Here is a 16655-nt window from a genome sequence, read left to right on the forward strand (position 1 = left end):
TTGCTATTAATAGGTTCATTATTTTCTTGGCATGAATGAACTTCCATAGTGGATCTGTTGGCAGTGGGTGGCTATAGGGGAGTTTCTTTACACCTCAGCAAAAACCATAACAGACAAGGTTGTCAGACAAGAATACACACCCAGTCTAACTGCACGTGAAGCTCACTGTTGTACTGTAACTGAAAAGTAGAACACACAAACAGCAAAGAGAGAAACTTAGTGAGGGGGGTGAAAAGTCACGACATGGCCTGCTGGAGCCGGTGTGGATGTTAAACGTTAGTGTCAGATTGCAAGTCTTTCAGCTCGGCGTTTTTTCATATGATGCAACTTGGCAGTGTATGTCTGTTATTATGTGCAGCTTCCTACTTCAAAACCACAGTTTGCCATGAGTAACAAACCCGGAAATAGTGGGACGTGACATGGGGGGTGGACCTCTACTGAGACAGAGAGAGAGGCAGAGAGACAGGCAGAGTACTAGACTCGGCACCCCCGGGGAGTCCTGATTCACGCTGCCATCGGATTTTATTTGAACTCCTCTGGGATCCATAAGGACACTCTGGCCCTCTGCTGGAACTCCTCCCGCGGCTTTGCGCATCTTCTGCGCCGGACTGTGCCTTTTTTTTTTTCAATCTGCCGCATAAGATGGTAATGACGCGACTAACATCCCCTCAGTTCATTCAGTGCTGACAAGTTCTCTTCCGACGCGAATGTGCAAGAGATCGGGCGAAAAAGAAAGAAACCCGGAGAGGAAAACAAGTTATACACGAGAGCGAAAACACCCAGCAGCGAGAACAATGATCCGGGCTGCCGATGTGGAGCGTTAAAACGAGTGGGGGGGGGAAAAGAGTTAGTTTTTGTCTTTGCCAGGCTGCCGGGCACCTCCAGCTGAAAGTCAGGAGTCACATACATACACGAAGTGTCACGAGGGCTGGTGTCAACGCAAAGGATGACGGTGAAGCTGGACTTTGAGGAGGGTTTGAAGGACTCCCCGCGCTTCAGGTAAGAGTTTCACCTGTACCTTCGTTAGTCATGCTGATGTCACCAGTGAAAAGCTGGCTTTGCTCCAGCTCCAGCAGGAGATTATGGATTAAAGGCTGATTCATGTTTCCCTAATAACACATTATTTATGCTGTTCACTCTTCTGTCAGAGATTTTGAGCTGCTCGGGTCAAAAGTCACTGAAAGCTATGAGGACATTGCGCAGGCCTGCAGGGCCGTGGGGGGCTGATCTGCTGCTCTGAGGTGCTTTCCCACGTCTCACCGAGACCACAGAAAACCTGTACTAGCCACGGACATTCAAACATCGCCATGAAACTCCTTCCAGTGGAAAATATCAGCAGTGCTATCACTAGTGGCTTGGTTTTCCAAACTTCAGTTGCAGCTTTGATGCTTCCTCTTCCTGATAGTTGTTGAGATCAACCCACCTCCACTCTCAGAGAGATCACACTCATTTTTCAGAGAATCGAAATCTTAATTCAGGCTGGGTCACTGCAGCTCCTGCTGCGTGTCAGCAAAGCAGAGTGCGACCAGTTTCCTTTCAACATCAGCACATCTGGTGCAATCGAAAGGGAAGTGTTTCTGAGTTGCTTTTGCAAGTGGCTCAAGAGAGAGCTTGGCACAACTTTGGGTGTGCCTTGACAGTTTCTGGCAGCTCGCCTGAGTCACAGTGGCTGCCTCAGCCTGATTTGGCATACCTCAGTCTTTTTCTCGCGCCCATCTTGAATTTATGGGGCTCACACAGCAGTGGAAAGTTTGACTTGTGGCAGCAGACGTGGTGAGGTCTCGTGTCAGGCTGCGAGCAGGGTGAAGGAGGGAGGAGGAGGTGCTGCAGTCATCAAATACACAGACAGGGTTAATCGCACACACATACACGGGAAGATGGATGGACAATACAGAGGGCCAAAAAAAAATGAGGGGAAATAAAGTGCTCTGACACCTTGGGACAGACACTCAAATGTGGTACCTTCTGGTTACTAGGTAACAGCGGGGTGGGAGGGCGACAGGAAGTGAAGCGAGATGTGCTGAGGTGATCAACAGGAGACAGGAAGCGTGTTTTCTGTGGGGAGAACCACGGCGGAAACTCAGCTTAAGCTCTGTCTTAATTTGCTTTCTTAGCCTCCGTCTCTCTTGCAAGGAGACATGAAGAAGATAAAAAGGATGTGCCTCTTTTTAATCAAGGGCTCCTTCTCTCTCCTCCACAGTGGCCTCTCTCCTTTAGACCTTTTTCTTTCTTTCTTTTTTAAAAAAAACAACCCTTTTCTTCGCTTCTCTCCTGGCTTGACATGTCATTTGGTCGTGTTTCAAGAGCACATGACCTCAGACTTTGATTCAAACCTCGCCGCACTAACAAACACAAACAGTTACTGTCTGTCCCGGGCCTCCTCTCCCCGCTCAGACGCGCCTCTTTTTTTTTTTTCTTTCTCTGCCTCTCTGTTTCTCTCTGTATCTCTGTACTGTTGGTGGAAGGCAGCGGAAACCACATGGTTTAGCGTTTGGTATGAGAAGACACGACAGGCAGAAAGAGATCGAAAGAAAGTGTCACGACAAAAAAAACAAGAAAAAGAAGAAGGCCCTTAAAAAGACCAGCCCTAAAGAGAATCTCTGAGGAGCTTTTGTCTCAGAGATGTTCGAGTCCACATCCTGAACCCAGAAAACAAAACGTAATCAATTACACGCACACTGGAGGTTTTCTTTGCAGTCATGTGGGCCTACATAAACTTCTGATGGCTGGAGCGTCCCCTAAGCTCCATTCAAACCCACAGGAATGCACTTCAAACCCTGCCGAAGGTCACAGAGATTCTAAAAATACCCAACGCTTCATGCTTAATTACAGCTAAATGAGTGTAAAACAAGATGCCCGGGGCCTGAAATAGTGGCGGCCGTGAAATATGTGGAGTAATTCTCTAGCTGCACAATATTAAGGCAACAAAAAAAATACTCTTTCCTGTTGTGCGATTGCGACTGTTCCTGCGCACTGTGACGGTGACACGTTGACATCCACTGCTTTTAAAGGCATGGAAATGCTGAGGAGTCATATGCATCATCTCAGTGGAAATAAAGCACAAGAATAAAAATGTTAAGCATGAATTATTTGGTTTGTAAGCGTGCAGAGCAAATAAGAAATGGAGAAATAAAGCTGCCCATGAAGGTATTGAGCTTGCACCACAGAAGCGCATCATATTGCAGTGGTTATGTTTTAATGTCAAGAGGTAATATGTGCAAGAATCCATCCATTCATTTTCTTAACTGCTTATTTAGATCAGGGTTTGCAGGAGGGGGAGGGGTGGTGGTGGCTAACCCAGCCAATCACAGGGCAGGTGGAGTGATGTTTGCAGAAATGTGTAAAGAAATGAAACATTTAGTCTGTAAAACATCAGAAAGATGTTTTATTCTAGTTTATAATTGTGCAAAAAAGAGAAAAAGCAGTTTTTGAGAGGATAGAGCTGATAAATGACTTTAAAATGAAGGGTTTTCACACCTTATATTGAAAAATCAATGACCCCTGACCTTTAACTGAAATTTTCTCTTTTCCAGAGCTGAGATCGAAGACGTCCAGAATGACGTGAGTGAACTCGAGACACGGTTGGAGAAGGTAAGACACCTCCAGATGATTTTGAAATAGCACCGCTGTGAGTCACCCATCCACTTCACACACAAACACACAAGTGCACAAACGGAGAAGAGGCATCACGTGTCGATGGACAGTGGCAGCGAAGTCAGCGGTGGGCGTTGGTGGTTGGAGCTTTTTTCACCTGACGGCGAGCAGGAAGTGCCTGCAGGTGCTGCTTCCCCATCATATTGTCCTGCTTCAGAGAGAACTGCACTTTGTTCTGCTTCGCCGTGCCGACCTATATTCCCTGTTGCGTGCTCACGCTGTAAAAATCTACAGTTTCAGATCTATTCATCTGATAGACGTCAGTCACATACTGCGTTTCTGTTCCCCGATGATACGGAATAAGAACAAATCAAAGTGACTTACTACTATGTTGTTAGTTATTCTGCGAGCTCAGGTTCCCACATGTTATATTTTACCATTTTTAAATACAAAAACAAAAAAACAAACACACTCACTTTGCCTGTAAAGTGTCATGAATGTGACTGATTTCAGTTGAGCAGGTGAAACAGAAAGAAGCCTTTCCCAGCATGCATGAGATGTTTTCCACGAGATTAGGTTTAAGGAAGTAGCACATGTTGTTTTGTTTTTTTTCTGTCCCGGTGTTATTTCACATGCTGCGACAGGTCTGAGCCACATCCCAAAAGGATTTTGGGACAAAGTTCTTCTTCTTTGACAAACACTGCACGCTATATTTTTCAGTTATCTGACTAGATCAGAAGAAGTCAGCAGATAATCTACTGTACGAGTAATACCACAGTCTCAAAAAGGAGGGTGTTTAGAGTTAAATGTTGCTGGAGTACAAATCAAACTTAATATTCTATATAAAGGTCTGATTGTAAGTATTCGTTATGTAAGTGAAGTGTGGATTTAATGCTGCATGGAGCTCATTTGTGATCTGTAGCAGTGTAGAGAGATGTGTAATCTGTTTGTTTTGTATGCAAATTAGCCACTGTGCTAATTTTGTTGAGTTCAGGACTGAAGCGTGTGGATTCAGCTTCATGTCTTCGCTGTGTTCAGAGGTTCAGAGGTGCTTTTGCTCAGAGAAAAGCAGATAAATTAACTGAGATTTGCACAAAAAGGTCAGACAGCGTGTCCTATGATGCCACTGCAGTCATATCTACGCTCAAGTGATGTGTGTGCTTACATAATGAGTCACTGACATGTCTTGGTGCAGGGATTTAATATTAATGTTTTACCCCCCAAACATCCATTACAGTTTAGGTTTTGGTTAGGCTTCAAGCTGTAAGTCAGCAGATTATGCTGAAGTGATCAGCAGTGAGTTTTATTGCTTGATAAATGGAGCTTTTAATGGGTAAGAAAATATAATCTGTATGTAATTTCTTGTTTTTGAACTTCAAAGGGTGCTCACAGAGGCCAGAGGAAAGGTCTAATCAACAAAAAAGTGGAAACGACTGTGAGGGTGGACACTGGGTACAGGCCTTATCTTTCCAAGGCAGAAGCTCAGTTTATATTTGACCTTTAACTAAAAAATTAATGTATTTACTTTTATTTAAAAAGCATAATTCAACACATAGAGATCCTCCACTTTCCTGGCCTCTAAATAGCTTTAAAGCAAGTTTTCCTGGCATGACGCAGTTTGTGCTGTTTCAGTCTCAGTCCTTCCATCAGTGCTGTTTGTTTCCACCAATGAAATTTTTATCTTTTTTATTTTTATTTTTTACCAGAAAGAGCTGGTTTTGAGTTTCAAGTTAGCTAGAGTCAAAATTTCAGGCAGCTATCTAAAAAAATTTCAACTTCCTCGGAAATTTTAGTCTGTAAGTCAAAATTTAGATAATAACCTGAATTTTTGACTCATAGATGGCAAATTTCTTTTTCCAGTGGCAGAAACAGCCTCTCATATTTTCCAGGAGCAGACTATCAAGAAGCTGTTTCAGCAAAAATAAGACAAAAACAACATTGCTGTTTTTTATTTCGCCAGCTAGCCAAATTAGCTATAAGCTAGCAAAAGAAGAAGAAGAAAAAAGCTAACTTTAACAGATAAAAGAGCCTCATATAGTCCTCGTATGGTGGTGGAGACCAAAATGGAGTTAAAAGAGAAACAAACATAGTGCTTACATGAAGTGGTCGACCACTCTTTCTTCAGTATGACTCAAAATATACGACTGAGCTCATACACTTAGCAGGAAAGTATTTACAGACGTCAAGCTGCTTTCTGCATACAATTTTATAGGACCACAAGTCTTTTTGCAACTGCAAACACAGCTATCGCCACCTGGTGGTCTTTAGATAGAATGAAGGTTTGAAATACTTCCGGCATGTTTTATACTTATTCTCTCAGGTCTCCAGTACGGCTACTGAAGAACCAGAATTAAAATCTGTGAACAAGATTATACTCAGCATGAATGCAGATTATGTTAAACTGACGTTTGTTGCCTGCTGTTACATTGTTCAGGAGATTGTTTAATCTTCGTGTTGCTTATTTGTGTCATCCAGCTAGTGAAACAGTGCCAGGCCATGCTGGAGGCCGGCAAAGCCTACTGTCAGACCAGCAAGAGCTTCGTGAATGGCCTCCGGGAGCTCGGACACCAATGCTCCGGGGACAAGATGATGGCGGTGAGCAGAGCACACTGGCATGCCAATCATCAGAGAGTTATTTGTGCACTAGTGTTGTCTCATGTAATGTTTCTATTCAGATGGTGTCAGATTTAATTCGTCATTTGATAAATGCGCCATCTGATCATGTTTTGAAGATCTGTGCACTTTTTCTGAGACTAAACGAACCCGAGTTTAGGTTCTCAAAGTGCCCGGAAGCTGTAAATAAAGATGGCGGTTATGAATCGATGAATGAAAACATTAAAATACATTATTGACTTGATAAGTTTCAGAGTCTAATCTAAGATTTGTGCTCTGCAGGACTGCTTGGAGAAATTTTCCAAAAAGCTGAATGTCATTTTTGAGGCACAGGGGGTGAGTTTGTTATTCACGGCCTCTGACTTCTCCTTTTCAGTGCCGATGCTTATCAGCTGCAGTATGTGGTCAATAACGGCTGCAGCACGCCGCTGAACATATTACATTTGACATTTAATATGTTTGTCTTTGTCTCCTTTTAGGAAGTGATTGAGACCACACAGAAGTCAGTGAGGGCGAAGCTGCAAAGCTTTGTGAAAGAGTGAGTGAGCCGCTACGGTGGCCCCACCTGTGTGTTCGATCTACGGTTTTAAGTTTCTGAGCTTCTTTCCCACCAGCACCAGCATACACTTCATACATACGTACATTTTCCTTAGATACAGTCATTCCCCTGCATGTGTGCCTGTCATAATCGTTCTGCTTCTCCTCATAGTTTGTCTTGTGGTCTGCTCCCATTAGTGGAAATAACTTGGTAGATTAGATAAGAGAGGTATTTGCGATAGCGTCACGTGGTAAACAGTATTGCACAAAAGCTATGGTAAAAAAGTAAGAAAGAAAGAACAATAAATTTGCCGGTGATTAAAAAATGTTTTATATCATGTGCATGTGACTTAGCAGCATCCAATAACTTGCTTTCTGCTTTTGCATAAAAACTGATCTGGTAATGTGGATACTGCTTACTTTACCTCCCTCTATGAGGCAGATTTCTTTCCATTTCTGTGAGAAGTCTTCAGGAATAGTTCTCCAGACTTCCTGAAGGACATGATGTTTCCACCTTTAGATGATGCCACACTGCTTCAGTAGTGTTGAGGTCGGGGCTCTGGGGAGGCTAATCCATGACCGATAGTGCTCCATAGTGTGTGTTTTTTCTATCCAGGTGTCCATTTATTGCATTGGCAAAGTGTCTGGGATTATTGTCATGCTGAAAAATAAAGCTGTTGTCAAGCAGATGCTTTCCAGATGTTGTTGCATGATGGATAAAAATCTGATGGGATTTTCTGTGTACTTAATTGCATCAATTTTGATGCAACACAACAGAATGCAGTGCCAAACCATGACAGTCTCCACTGTGTTTTACAAATAGCGTTAAATAGAATCAATTAAACAAATGATTTGTTTTGTGACAAGCTGCTAACAACAAAGTGTCTAAAGATACCATTTAAAGTTGTTTCTTTGCCAATTTGTCTGAACACTGGTTCATCCCTTGAGTTAGGTGCATTTTTATTGCTTGAATGACTCATAGGTTAGTGTCAAGGGGCTTAATGAATGAAGAAAGTCAGGTACAGGGACTGGGCTGAAAAGGAGTGAAAAAGCCACCAGAATAATTTTTGAAAGACATTAAGAAAGCGTGGAGAACTGTTGCTCAAGAGCACTATAATACAAAATTACTAGAACATTTGCAGGAAATATGCACAGAAAAGAGTGATGGCTCAAGATTTTTGCACAGCATAATACTTTTTTTCCCCTTCTTACCTTCGTCTCCTGTTCTGCAGAGATGTTCGTCGTTTTAAGGACAGACGAAAAGAGTTTGAAAAGAGCAGCGAAGCCCTGGAGGGGGCGCTGTCAAGGAATGCCCAGGCTCCACGCGGGAAGCAGCACGAAGTGGACGAGGCGAGTAACGCCCTGCTCAACGCGCACAAGGCCTTCAGGTCTGAGGCTTTGGACTACGTGCTGGAGGTGAGGAAAGATGAGTGCAGAGAGGCTCACACAGGCTTCACTTTAACTCAGACTGCTAGGTTGGAACAACAGCCTGCAGCAGCACAGTGGTCATACTTTTGCTTTGGATGATAACAGGCCTGCCTCGGGGCTTCCGTCCAGTCTTGTGGTTGTGGCTTCTGGCTGGGCAGTATCTGTTTTGGTCATGAAAATATGGAAGTCTCTCTAACCATTGCTTCCTGCTTTTTCTTTTTCTCAGATTAATGTCATTGAGGCCAAGAAGAAGACAGATATTGTCCTGGCAGTGAGTTGGTTTTTTTTACCTGTTTGTGTCCATTTTTAAATGCATACTCCATCTTCAGACGTTTCTCACTGGCTTTGTGTTGCTTCCTGTCAGATGTTGTCGCTGATGGATGCCCAAGCCCAGTTCTTCCTGCAGGGTCACCAGTCTCTGTCAGAACTGGACGAGTATCGACAAAAGCTGAATGAAGAGGTAACTCTTTCTGTTTTGTTACATCTCTGTTTCGGTTAAAATGACACCGTCTGTGCATGAGTCATAAATAAGTAGCAGTAGGACAGGAACAAGATATCCTCAATGTGAGAAAAATGTGTTCATACTTGTGAATGTGTAGAATAGAAACCTTACTTGTAATCCTGCTGTGTGTGTGTTTCTTTCTAAGAAGTTCAAGGGAATAACAACAAATGATGAGTTAAAAACACAGCAAAACTAGAAGCTGGTAACTAAACAAAAGAGTAACCAAAGAAGGGTTAAAGGAGCCAAACAAAACCGCCTCCTCTGCACTGAGCTCTTAGAGCACTCCTCTCTCTGGCTAAACTGGAGTCAGCTGCCAAGAGCAAGCCACACACACACACACACACACACACACACACACACACACACACACACACACACACACACACACACACACACACACACACACACACACACACACAGGCCCTGCCAGGGCACCAAAGAGCCACCCTTAAAATAGGTAACAAAGTCTGCCCCCATAGACTGTATGTAAAAGATGGAAACAGCCACTCCTGATGCACTCGTTGGTCTTTTTAGACCAGAAGTGACCATGTTTGGTCTTGTAAAATTACGCAATTTTAAGGATTAAACTTCATTATTGTATTTAATCTTAACCTACTCTACAGTTGTTGAAGGAGGAAATAAGCTTTATAGACAAAAAGTGCTTTTGGCCTAGGCTGTCAACGTGTTAATTTCATCTCTGAAAAATGTTTTCCTTAAAAAAAGTGGACACAACCACATTAGCAGTTTCTAAGTTTGCGTTTTCATCCTGAGCCAAAGACGAATTGCTGTAAACTTAATGCACAGAGTGTTTTTCTTGCATTAGAATGGGCTTTTTCTAGGGACACTCACAGTAAGCATGATCGGACCACATGTATAGACAAAGTGTTGCTGCTGAGTTGATTAGTTAGTGGTGATAAACTGCTGCATTGTACATTGTCTGCATGCTAAAAAGAGAGAAGCCAACCAAAAGCTGGTGAACAACGTAGGCCTGAAACACCCAGAAAAGCCTCGCAGATGATTTATGAGGCAGGAAATGGATAACAAATGTTTGTTCTAGCTTAGGGATACACAAGATGTTGCTAAGACATTTTGAATGAAACAATCGTGTTTGTGGACCACGGGCGTCATGGTATGATGCTTTTGGCCAAAATGCTGTTTGGGTTAACTCTGTCCAGCTAGGAACTGGCATCTCTTTGGGGAGGGGCAGTGGAGTCACAAGGTGACATCACACTTTCATCGTGACAGGAAAAAGTGAGCAACAACAGGAAATATTTCACATGTCTGTGTGTGTGTGTGCGCGTGCGCCCCTTCCTGCTCCTTTGCAGAGGAAACTGTAAAATCTTTTCTGCACCGTCAACCTTGAGCAGAGGCAGCATTGCTGCTAAGTGTTTTTGATAAAATAAAAAGAGTTTCAAACAGGAAGTAAATTGTGAACACGTTCACTGACCGGATCAAACCACAGAAAAGCGCTTCCTGTTTGAACAGGAAATGATGAGAACGAGCAAGAGCAGAGGAGAGAGTGAAATAGGGAGAGGGTGATGCTCTAAGCAGGCTCTGTGCAGGAGAGACCACCCATGTTGTTTTTTGGTTTGGCGCAGGATACACGGCAGAAGTTCAGCACTTCCTAGTTCCTGTTTGCACAAGAGTGCGCAGGAGTGATAACCCACCGCGAAGCTGCCGATCTCTCTGAGTTTCTGAAAGAACTAAATGTGTCGGAGATGAAAATGAAAGGAGAAAACTCTCCTTCATAACATTAAATGGAAAGACTATGCAGGTTTCACAGTTTTAAACGGTTCTCACAAACTGTTTTGGGCTTTATTTTTTAAAATTTGCGATGTTCTTATGAAATAAAGGAAAAGATAAAGTGATCGGTGAGAGATGCTGAAAAATAGTTGGTGTGGGGGTTTTGTACTAGTTTAGCGACCTGAATAAAAGTGGTGCAAATCTGAAGGCTCGTAAAAATGTTGATGTTCTGAATAATCTCAGTTTGACTGGTAAATAGGCTGGTGCTTTTAAAGCACCTCGCTACTCGCTTTCTACGCATAAACAGTTTCTAACATTCAGTTATAAAGTGTTTGGTTCACTATCTTGCCCAAGGGTATTTCAGCACAGTGACAGGAGGGTAGGGTGATCAAACCACTGTCCTTTCAGTGTGTGTTTAACCTGGTAGAGCTGGACAGCGAGTTGAAAGTGTAAAAATATGAATCCAGGTTTAATAACCGCTGTGTCGTGTTGTGTTTTGACAGCACAAACAGTTTGTTCTCGACTGTGCCAGAGAAAAGAGGGACATGGAGCAAAGACACGCAGCAATCAAGAAAAAGGTAATGCAGTTACAAACGTTCACAGCCAAAAGGGGCATCATGGGTAATGTAGGCATTAGGTTTTAACAAGACGGAGACAGTGGAATAACGAAAACGGCATTTCTGGTGCTATCACGTTCGTTTTTACACCATGTAGCTGTGTTTTCATCTGTGATTTTAATCTCTTGTTAGGTGGTTGCTAGACAACACGATGACATAACAGTATATGATGCATAATGAAAGTTGCAACAATAAAAATTAGATGTTAGTGTTGTGAAGTTAAAATGACGCAATGATTTAATAAAGATGCATAAATCCAACAAGTTAGTCATTTTAGACAGTTGGTAGGTGGTTGCTAGGCAACATAATAACATATAATATGTAATATAGATAAAAAGATAAAAACCTCAAGGGGACTAAGAGGTACCTGTATGCTAGGTTTGGTTGCTAAGCTCCTGATTGTGCAGACAGATGTGTATTTCAGTAAAATACGCTCTGCTCATTGGAGCCCACCAGGGACTTTGGCATCTTCTGGAAAGGATTCAGTGCTGATGGGCTTTTTCTGGCCCCGACAAACTGATGTACTGTGAGACTAAAGCATTTTGGTGCAAATATAACAAATCTAACATGGGTGCAACTTACTGGGTCAGGTTAGGCCTGGATGTCAGCCTAAAAGTAGCCCACATTTGAATGGCATCGATTATAGCATGGTTGCTTTATTTGCATCATTCTCGGATGAAATGCAGCACCGCTATTGATAACTTTTGGCCCAGATGTTGCAAACAGGGAGGACAACCCAAAGAATAATCATTCCACATGGTACGCCAGATCTGGACCGCACCAATTACTTCTGTATTACATCACTTTTTGTAAACACAATTAAAGCTGTGGGGAGAAAAAATAGGCCCTGAAGCAGATGACACAATGTGATTTTAATTTCTTAAATATTTCAAGGACATGTCTTATGATGACTCCATTATGGACTTTAATGGTGACGCAGCTAATGGGATCGCAATGGAGGGCTATCTGTACAAGAGGGCCAGCAACGCCTTCAAGACCTGGAGCAGGTACAACTTTGCTGTGCGCTTTTCCTCTCATGAACCTCACTGTGATAAATCCGATGTCCACCGTGCGTTTGCTTGTCCGGCAGTGAATGAAAACAGCTAAAAAGCTAAACTCTTTCTCCACCTCAGGCGCTGGTTTTCAATTCAGAAGAATCAGCTGGTGTATCAGAAGAAATTCAAGGTAAATTTTGCTTAGGGTCACGAGCACATTGGAAAGACGAATTTGCACGTATGCAACCTGACCATCACGGTTTGTCCATCTTTTAGGAACAACCTACAGTCGTGGTGGAGGACTTGCGTCTTTGCACAGTCAAACCCAGCATTGAAAATGAGAGGCGTTTTTGCTTTGAAGTGGTTTCCCCATCAAAGTGAGTTCACTTCATGCACACCTGCCTATGTCTGTTCCAGTAATGGTGGTGAAGTTGCATTATCGTCACATGTGTGTTAAAGCGTCCTGCAGACTGCCGAGGTGTTAGTTTTTTGCTTCTCGAGTGTTAAATGGTCACTGTTGTGTGACTTTGTGCATGTGTGCCTGTGTTTGCGTAGGTGCTGTTTGTTGCAGGCAGACTCAGAAAGGCAGCAGCAAGCATGGATCAGCGCCGTCCAAAACAGCATCGCTTCAGCCTTTCAGGAGCGCCGAGAGGACACGCTCAGCCCAGTGAGAACACATACACCACACACACACACACATTATCTTCAACGTGCACTTTCCAGTGGGAGTTAAATGCTTGCCATTCCCATGTGTCTCTGTTATCAGAGACAGCGCTGCAGCTCGGTGTCTACAAGCAGCCTGGGAGGAGGAGGAGGTGGAGGAGGCGTGGATCAGGACAACGAGGGCTGCAAAGCACTGGAGGAGGTTCAGGCAATCCCGGGGAACAGGCAGTGCTGCGACTGCGGAGAGCCGGGTCCTGACTGGGCCTCCATCAACCTGGGCATCACACTTTGTATCGTCTGCTCAGGAATACACAGGTACAGACACACACACACACACACACACACACACATTTGGCTTCCACTGTGCGCTTTAATGGTTTCCTTCCCTTTCCTTCCAGGAGCCTTGGAGTCCATTTCTCCAAAGTACGCTCCCTCACCCTCGACTCCTGGGAGCCCGAGCTTATTAAGGTAATTTCAAATCTTAAAGCTGCAGCGGCTCCACCTCCCTGTGGCCTATTGTGAAAAAGTTCCACCACAGTGGATTATGCAACCGTTTTCTTTATATAAGCCAAAACAAAATAAAAAAAATTAGAAAGAAATTAGTACTTAATATGGTTTATTTGATCTTGTTTCCCTGCTGCCTTTAGTTGATGTGCGAGTTGGGGAACACAGTTATCAACAGGATCTATGAAGCTCGGATTGATGAGATCACCATCAAGAAGCCCAATCCCTCCAGTCCCAGGTACGCATAATCAATCCAACGTGCATTCAGCTGATTTTTCCACGTGCAGATGTGTGACAGGAAGTCTCCTTAGGTATTAAAAATTTATATTTAATATCCTCTGTAGTCCTGAAGGAGCGCTGTGTAGTCCGACAGTTATTCTTGTTTGCTATCATGCTTTGGGAGACTTCATGACGTGTGCAAGAGAAAATGCATCAGAAACATAGACTGTATATAAAAGATGGCACAAAAACAGGTTTACAAACATCTCCTTTAATGGTTTCATTTTAGCATCATTGCCTGTTGCTATCTTGTTTATTTGGAGCCCAGAGTGACCAGATTTGGAAGAATGCCAGAGTGCTAAGTTATCCGCTACTGCTAACTAGCTTCATGCAGTGCATCGATAGAGTGTATATAACAGGTACCTATTCCACCTTTCTTATGACAAGAGGTCGGTTCATCTCAGAAGCATGCACAGACACAGATTTATGTAAATTAGCGCTGGCATGAAAATAAATATTAACATTTCATTCAAAATCTAGAGAACATTCCTCCTGGACAGACTTTTGACAGATTATTGATTTAAAAAGGGTCTTAAAGGCACAAATACCACAAACATAGTTGAGACGTCCAGTTCAGTGGCTCAGATTAGCTGAAGCTGAATTGGTGGTACACACCTGTACCCATAGGTACAACTCAAATAGTTAATTTAGTGTAAACAGGAGAATTGTGAAATAATCACCCTGTACAGTTGGCATCAACTTCAGAATACACTTTAAACTGTTTTAAGTAACATATTTATCTCTGCTGTAAAACTTAGAATTTTGGTGAGATCCATTTACTTTTTTAGTCAATTGCGTTCGGGCAGTTTTTTTGGTACTTTGGCTTCAGTTTCAAGCCTCTGAGTTTCTGCTTGATTGGACGGGGATGCCACCGAGTGTTAAAAGTGTGAGCATATAGCAGGACATGTCTAAGGTTTCTGTCAAAATCAAGTTATTTCTGCCTTTTCGTGCTTCAGTTTTGAGCGCAGTGGAGTGGTTTACACATTAGCTTATCAAACAAATGTCCCTGATTAGGATTCAGGCCGAGACACGAATGTGCCCGAATCAAACATGTGGACCTACCTGCTGTGGCGAACACTTGTGACAAGGGAGCAGCTGAAAGTAGCTACTTTGTGTTTCTTAACTCTGGAGCTGCAGTAGAAAATTACTGGTGTTCCTCCTTTAAGTTTGCAGCTAGGCGATGATTATATTGCCAAAACAAGACTGATGATTGGGTAAATATTAGCAGTAGAGGAAGTAGACCATAGATGTCAGGAGCTAATGATAGTTGGTTGATACCAAAGGCAAAACAAATCAGCTGCAACTGAATTAAATCAATTCTTTCATTAATCGTGTTGGTATTTTATTTTATGCGTTTGCCTGTTTGCAATTCAGACGACTCCTCCAGATGGGAGAATATTGCATGCATCTATTGCAATCCCCTCTCTGTTCAAGCGTCATTCTTTAAGTGGTTCATGGAACATCGGTATTGATGCAGCTGGAAAGAAAAACAAACAGGAACACGCTCTTCATCTCCTTCTGCTGCCACATTAACATTACTAACAATTCTGCTTGCGCACGCTGTATTTTTGCATTGACGGATCACTAACTCGCTACAGATCTCCATGGAGATCTTTGTAGTTTATGGTTAACTTCATCGGCAGCCTACGACCCATCTCAGACCTTTTTTTTTTTTTTCTTCTTTTGCTTCCTCTCGTCTGCGTTTTGTCACGACAGACAGGAACTGCAGCATGTACATGAAACAGATGGTTAACTCTCTAACTAAAGTATTTTCCGGAAACTTGTAGTGAGGCTGCAAGCTTCAGATACGGTCAAAGGGAAGTACAGCCTCTTTTAACTCTAAAGGTTTGGGTATCAGGACATAATAACAGTGATCCAGGCTTTACTAAGTTATAAAATGAAACCCATGAAATATTTCACCGTGTTAAACTAATTACACCCCATGATTCAGCAGCTTGTAGATTCACCTTTAACAGTAATAACTTGAAGTTATCGTTTCCTGTGTGGCTTTATCAGTCTCTCACATCACTATAGAGGAATTTTGACCAACTCTTCTTCACAGCGTTGCTTTAGTTCTTTGAGGTTTGTGGGCATTTATTTATTCACAGCTCTCTAAAGGTCCTACCTCAGCTTTTGAGTCAGGTTGAGGTCTGGACTCTGACAGGGCCTTTGCAACATCTTTAATCTTTTTTTTCTTCATTCTGTTGCAGATTTTCTGCTGTGCTTGAGATCATTGTCATGTTGCATGAACCAGTTTAGTTTTAGCTATCAGAGAGATGCCATTTAACTCTAGAATACTTCAAAAACTTGCATACTTTGGTGTGTAGATGCGTTCATAGTTGACTCAGTGACTGCGAGGTTCCCATGACCTGTGGCTGCAAAATAAGCCCAAATCGTCACCCCTCCTCCACCGTGCTTCACAGTTGGTATGAGGTGTTAGTGCCAGCATGCTGTTCAGTTGCTCTGGATTGTGAAAGTCTGATCTGAGCCTACACTTACACTTGTGTGTCGTCTTGCTCACCGTAAAATGATGGAGTTCAAATTATTTGTATATGGCCTTATAAGCTTTCTCAGACTGATGGACAGCAACAGTTGCTTCTGTAAGATTATTGCTCATGTGTCTTGTCCTGTAATTGTAACAATGCTAGTTGTGTGCATGGTTACATTATACCAATCAGTGGTCAACTTTGAGTCTGTAAAGGCCTAAAAACTAACTTTACTTCAGAAAGTAGGAACACAAACATCCCCAAATTTAAATGAATGCATTACTCCACTCTGTGCCTCAGAAACTTGTTCTCCTGTCTCACACCTTCAAGTAGAGAAGTGAAACTGAGCTTAAGAAAAGCCAGAAACACTGATGGACATGGCCCTGCACGTGGCCTTCTTCTGTTTTAACTCTACCTCGGTGTAAGAGAAGCGTATCCTCCATCGCTCGCGCTTATTCTTTCTCATTTTCTGATACTTTCTGATCCTCAGAGGAGACAAGGAGTCGTGGATTCGATCAAAGTATGTTGAAAAGAAGTTTATCCATAAGCTGCCTGAGACTGGCAGGAACCCCCCGCTGAGGCGATCCAGCGGCAGGAGAAACCGAGCGACCACACAGATCGCGCAGAGACCGCCGCTCAAGCCCAAACCGAACAGAGCCACTCTGCCTCGGGTCACAGGTAAAGCAGCGAGTCG

The 16655-nt window shown here is 43.0% G+C and overlaps 1 protein-coding gene across 1 annotated transcript in view; it reads left to right on the top strand.

Annotated features, from left to right (window-relative positions):
- The window catches only part of acap1 (ArfGAP with coiled-coil, ankyrin repeat and PH domains 1), a 22391-nt gene continuing 5736 nt past the window's right edge, over positions 1-16655 (top strand). The window contains exons 1-17 of the mRNA XM_085148461.1: positions 1-999; positions 3534-3591; positions 6070-6189; positions 6490-6543; positions 6687-6745; positions 7977-8160; positions 8399-8443; positions 8537-8632; positions 10921-10995; positions 11929-12041; positions 12168-12219; positions 12306-12406; positions 12585-12696; positions 12796-13007; positions 13091-13160; positions 13340-13434; positions 16452-16639. Coding sequence (XP_085004587.1) covers positions 947-999; positions 3534-3591; positions 6070-6189; positions 6490-6543; positions 6687-6745; positions 7977-8160; positions 8399-8443; positions 8537-8632; positions 10921-10995; positions 11929-12041; positions 12168-12219; positions 12306-12406; positions 12585-12696; positions 12796-13007; positions 13091-13160; positions 13340-13434; positions 16452-16639 — 1687 coding nt within the window. The 5' untranslated portion in view covers positions 1-946. The remainder of the gene's footprint in view (positions 1000-3533; positions 3592-6069; positions 6190-6489; positions 6544-6686; positions 6746-7976; positions 8161-8398; positions 8444-8536; positions 8633-10920; positions 10996-11928; positions 12042-12167; positions 12220-12305; positions 12407-12584; positions 12697-12795; positions 13008-13090; positions 13161-13339; positions 13435-16451; positions 16640-16655) is intronic.

This window comes from Neolamprologus multifasciatus, chromosome 3, assembly GCF_963576455.1.
Source record: "Neolamprologus multifasciatus chromosome 3, fNeoMul1.2, whole genome shotgun sequence".
NCBI classification, from domain to species: Eukaryota; Metazoa; Chordata; class Actinopteri; order Cichliformes; family Cichlidae; genus Neolamprologus; species Neolamprologus multifasciatus.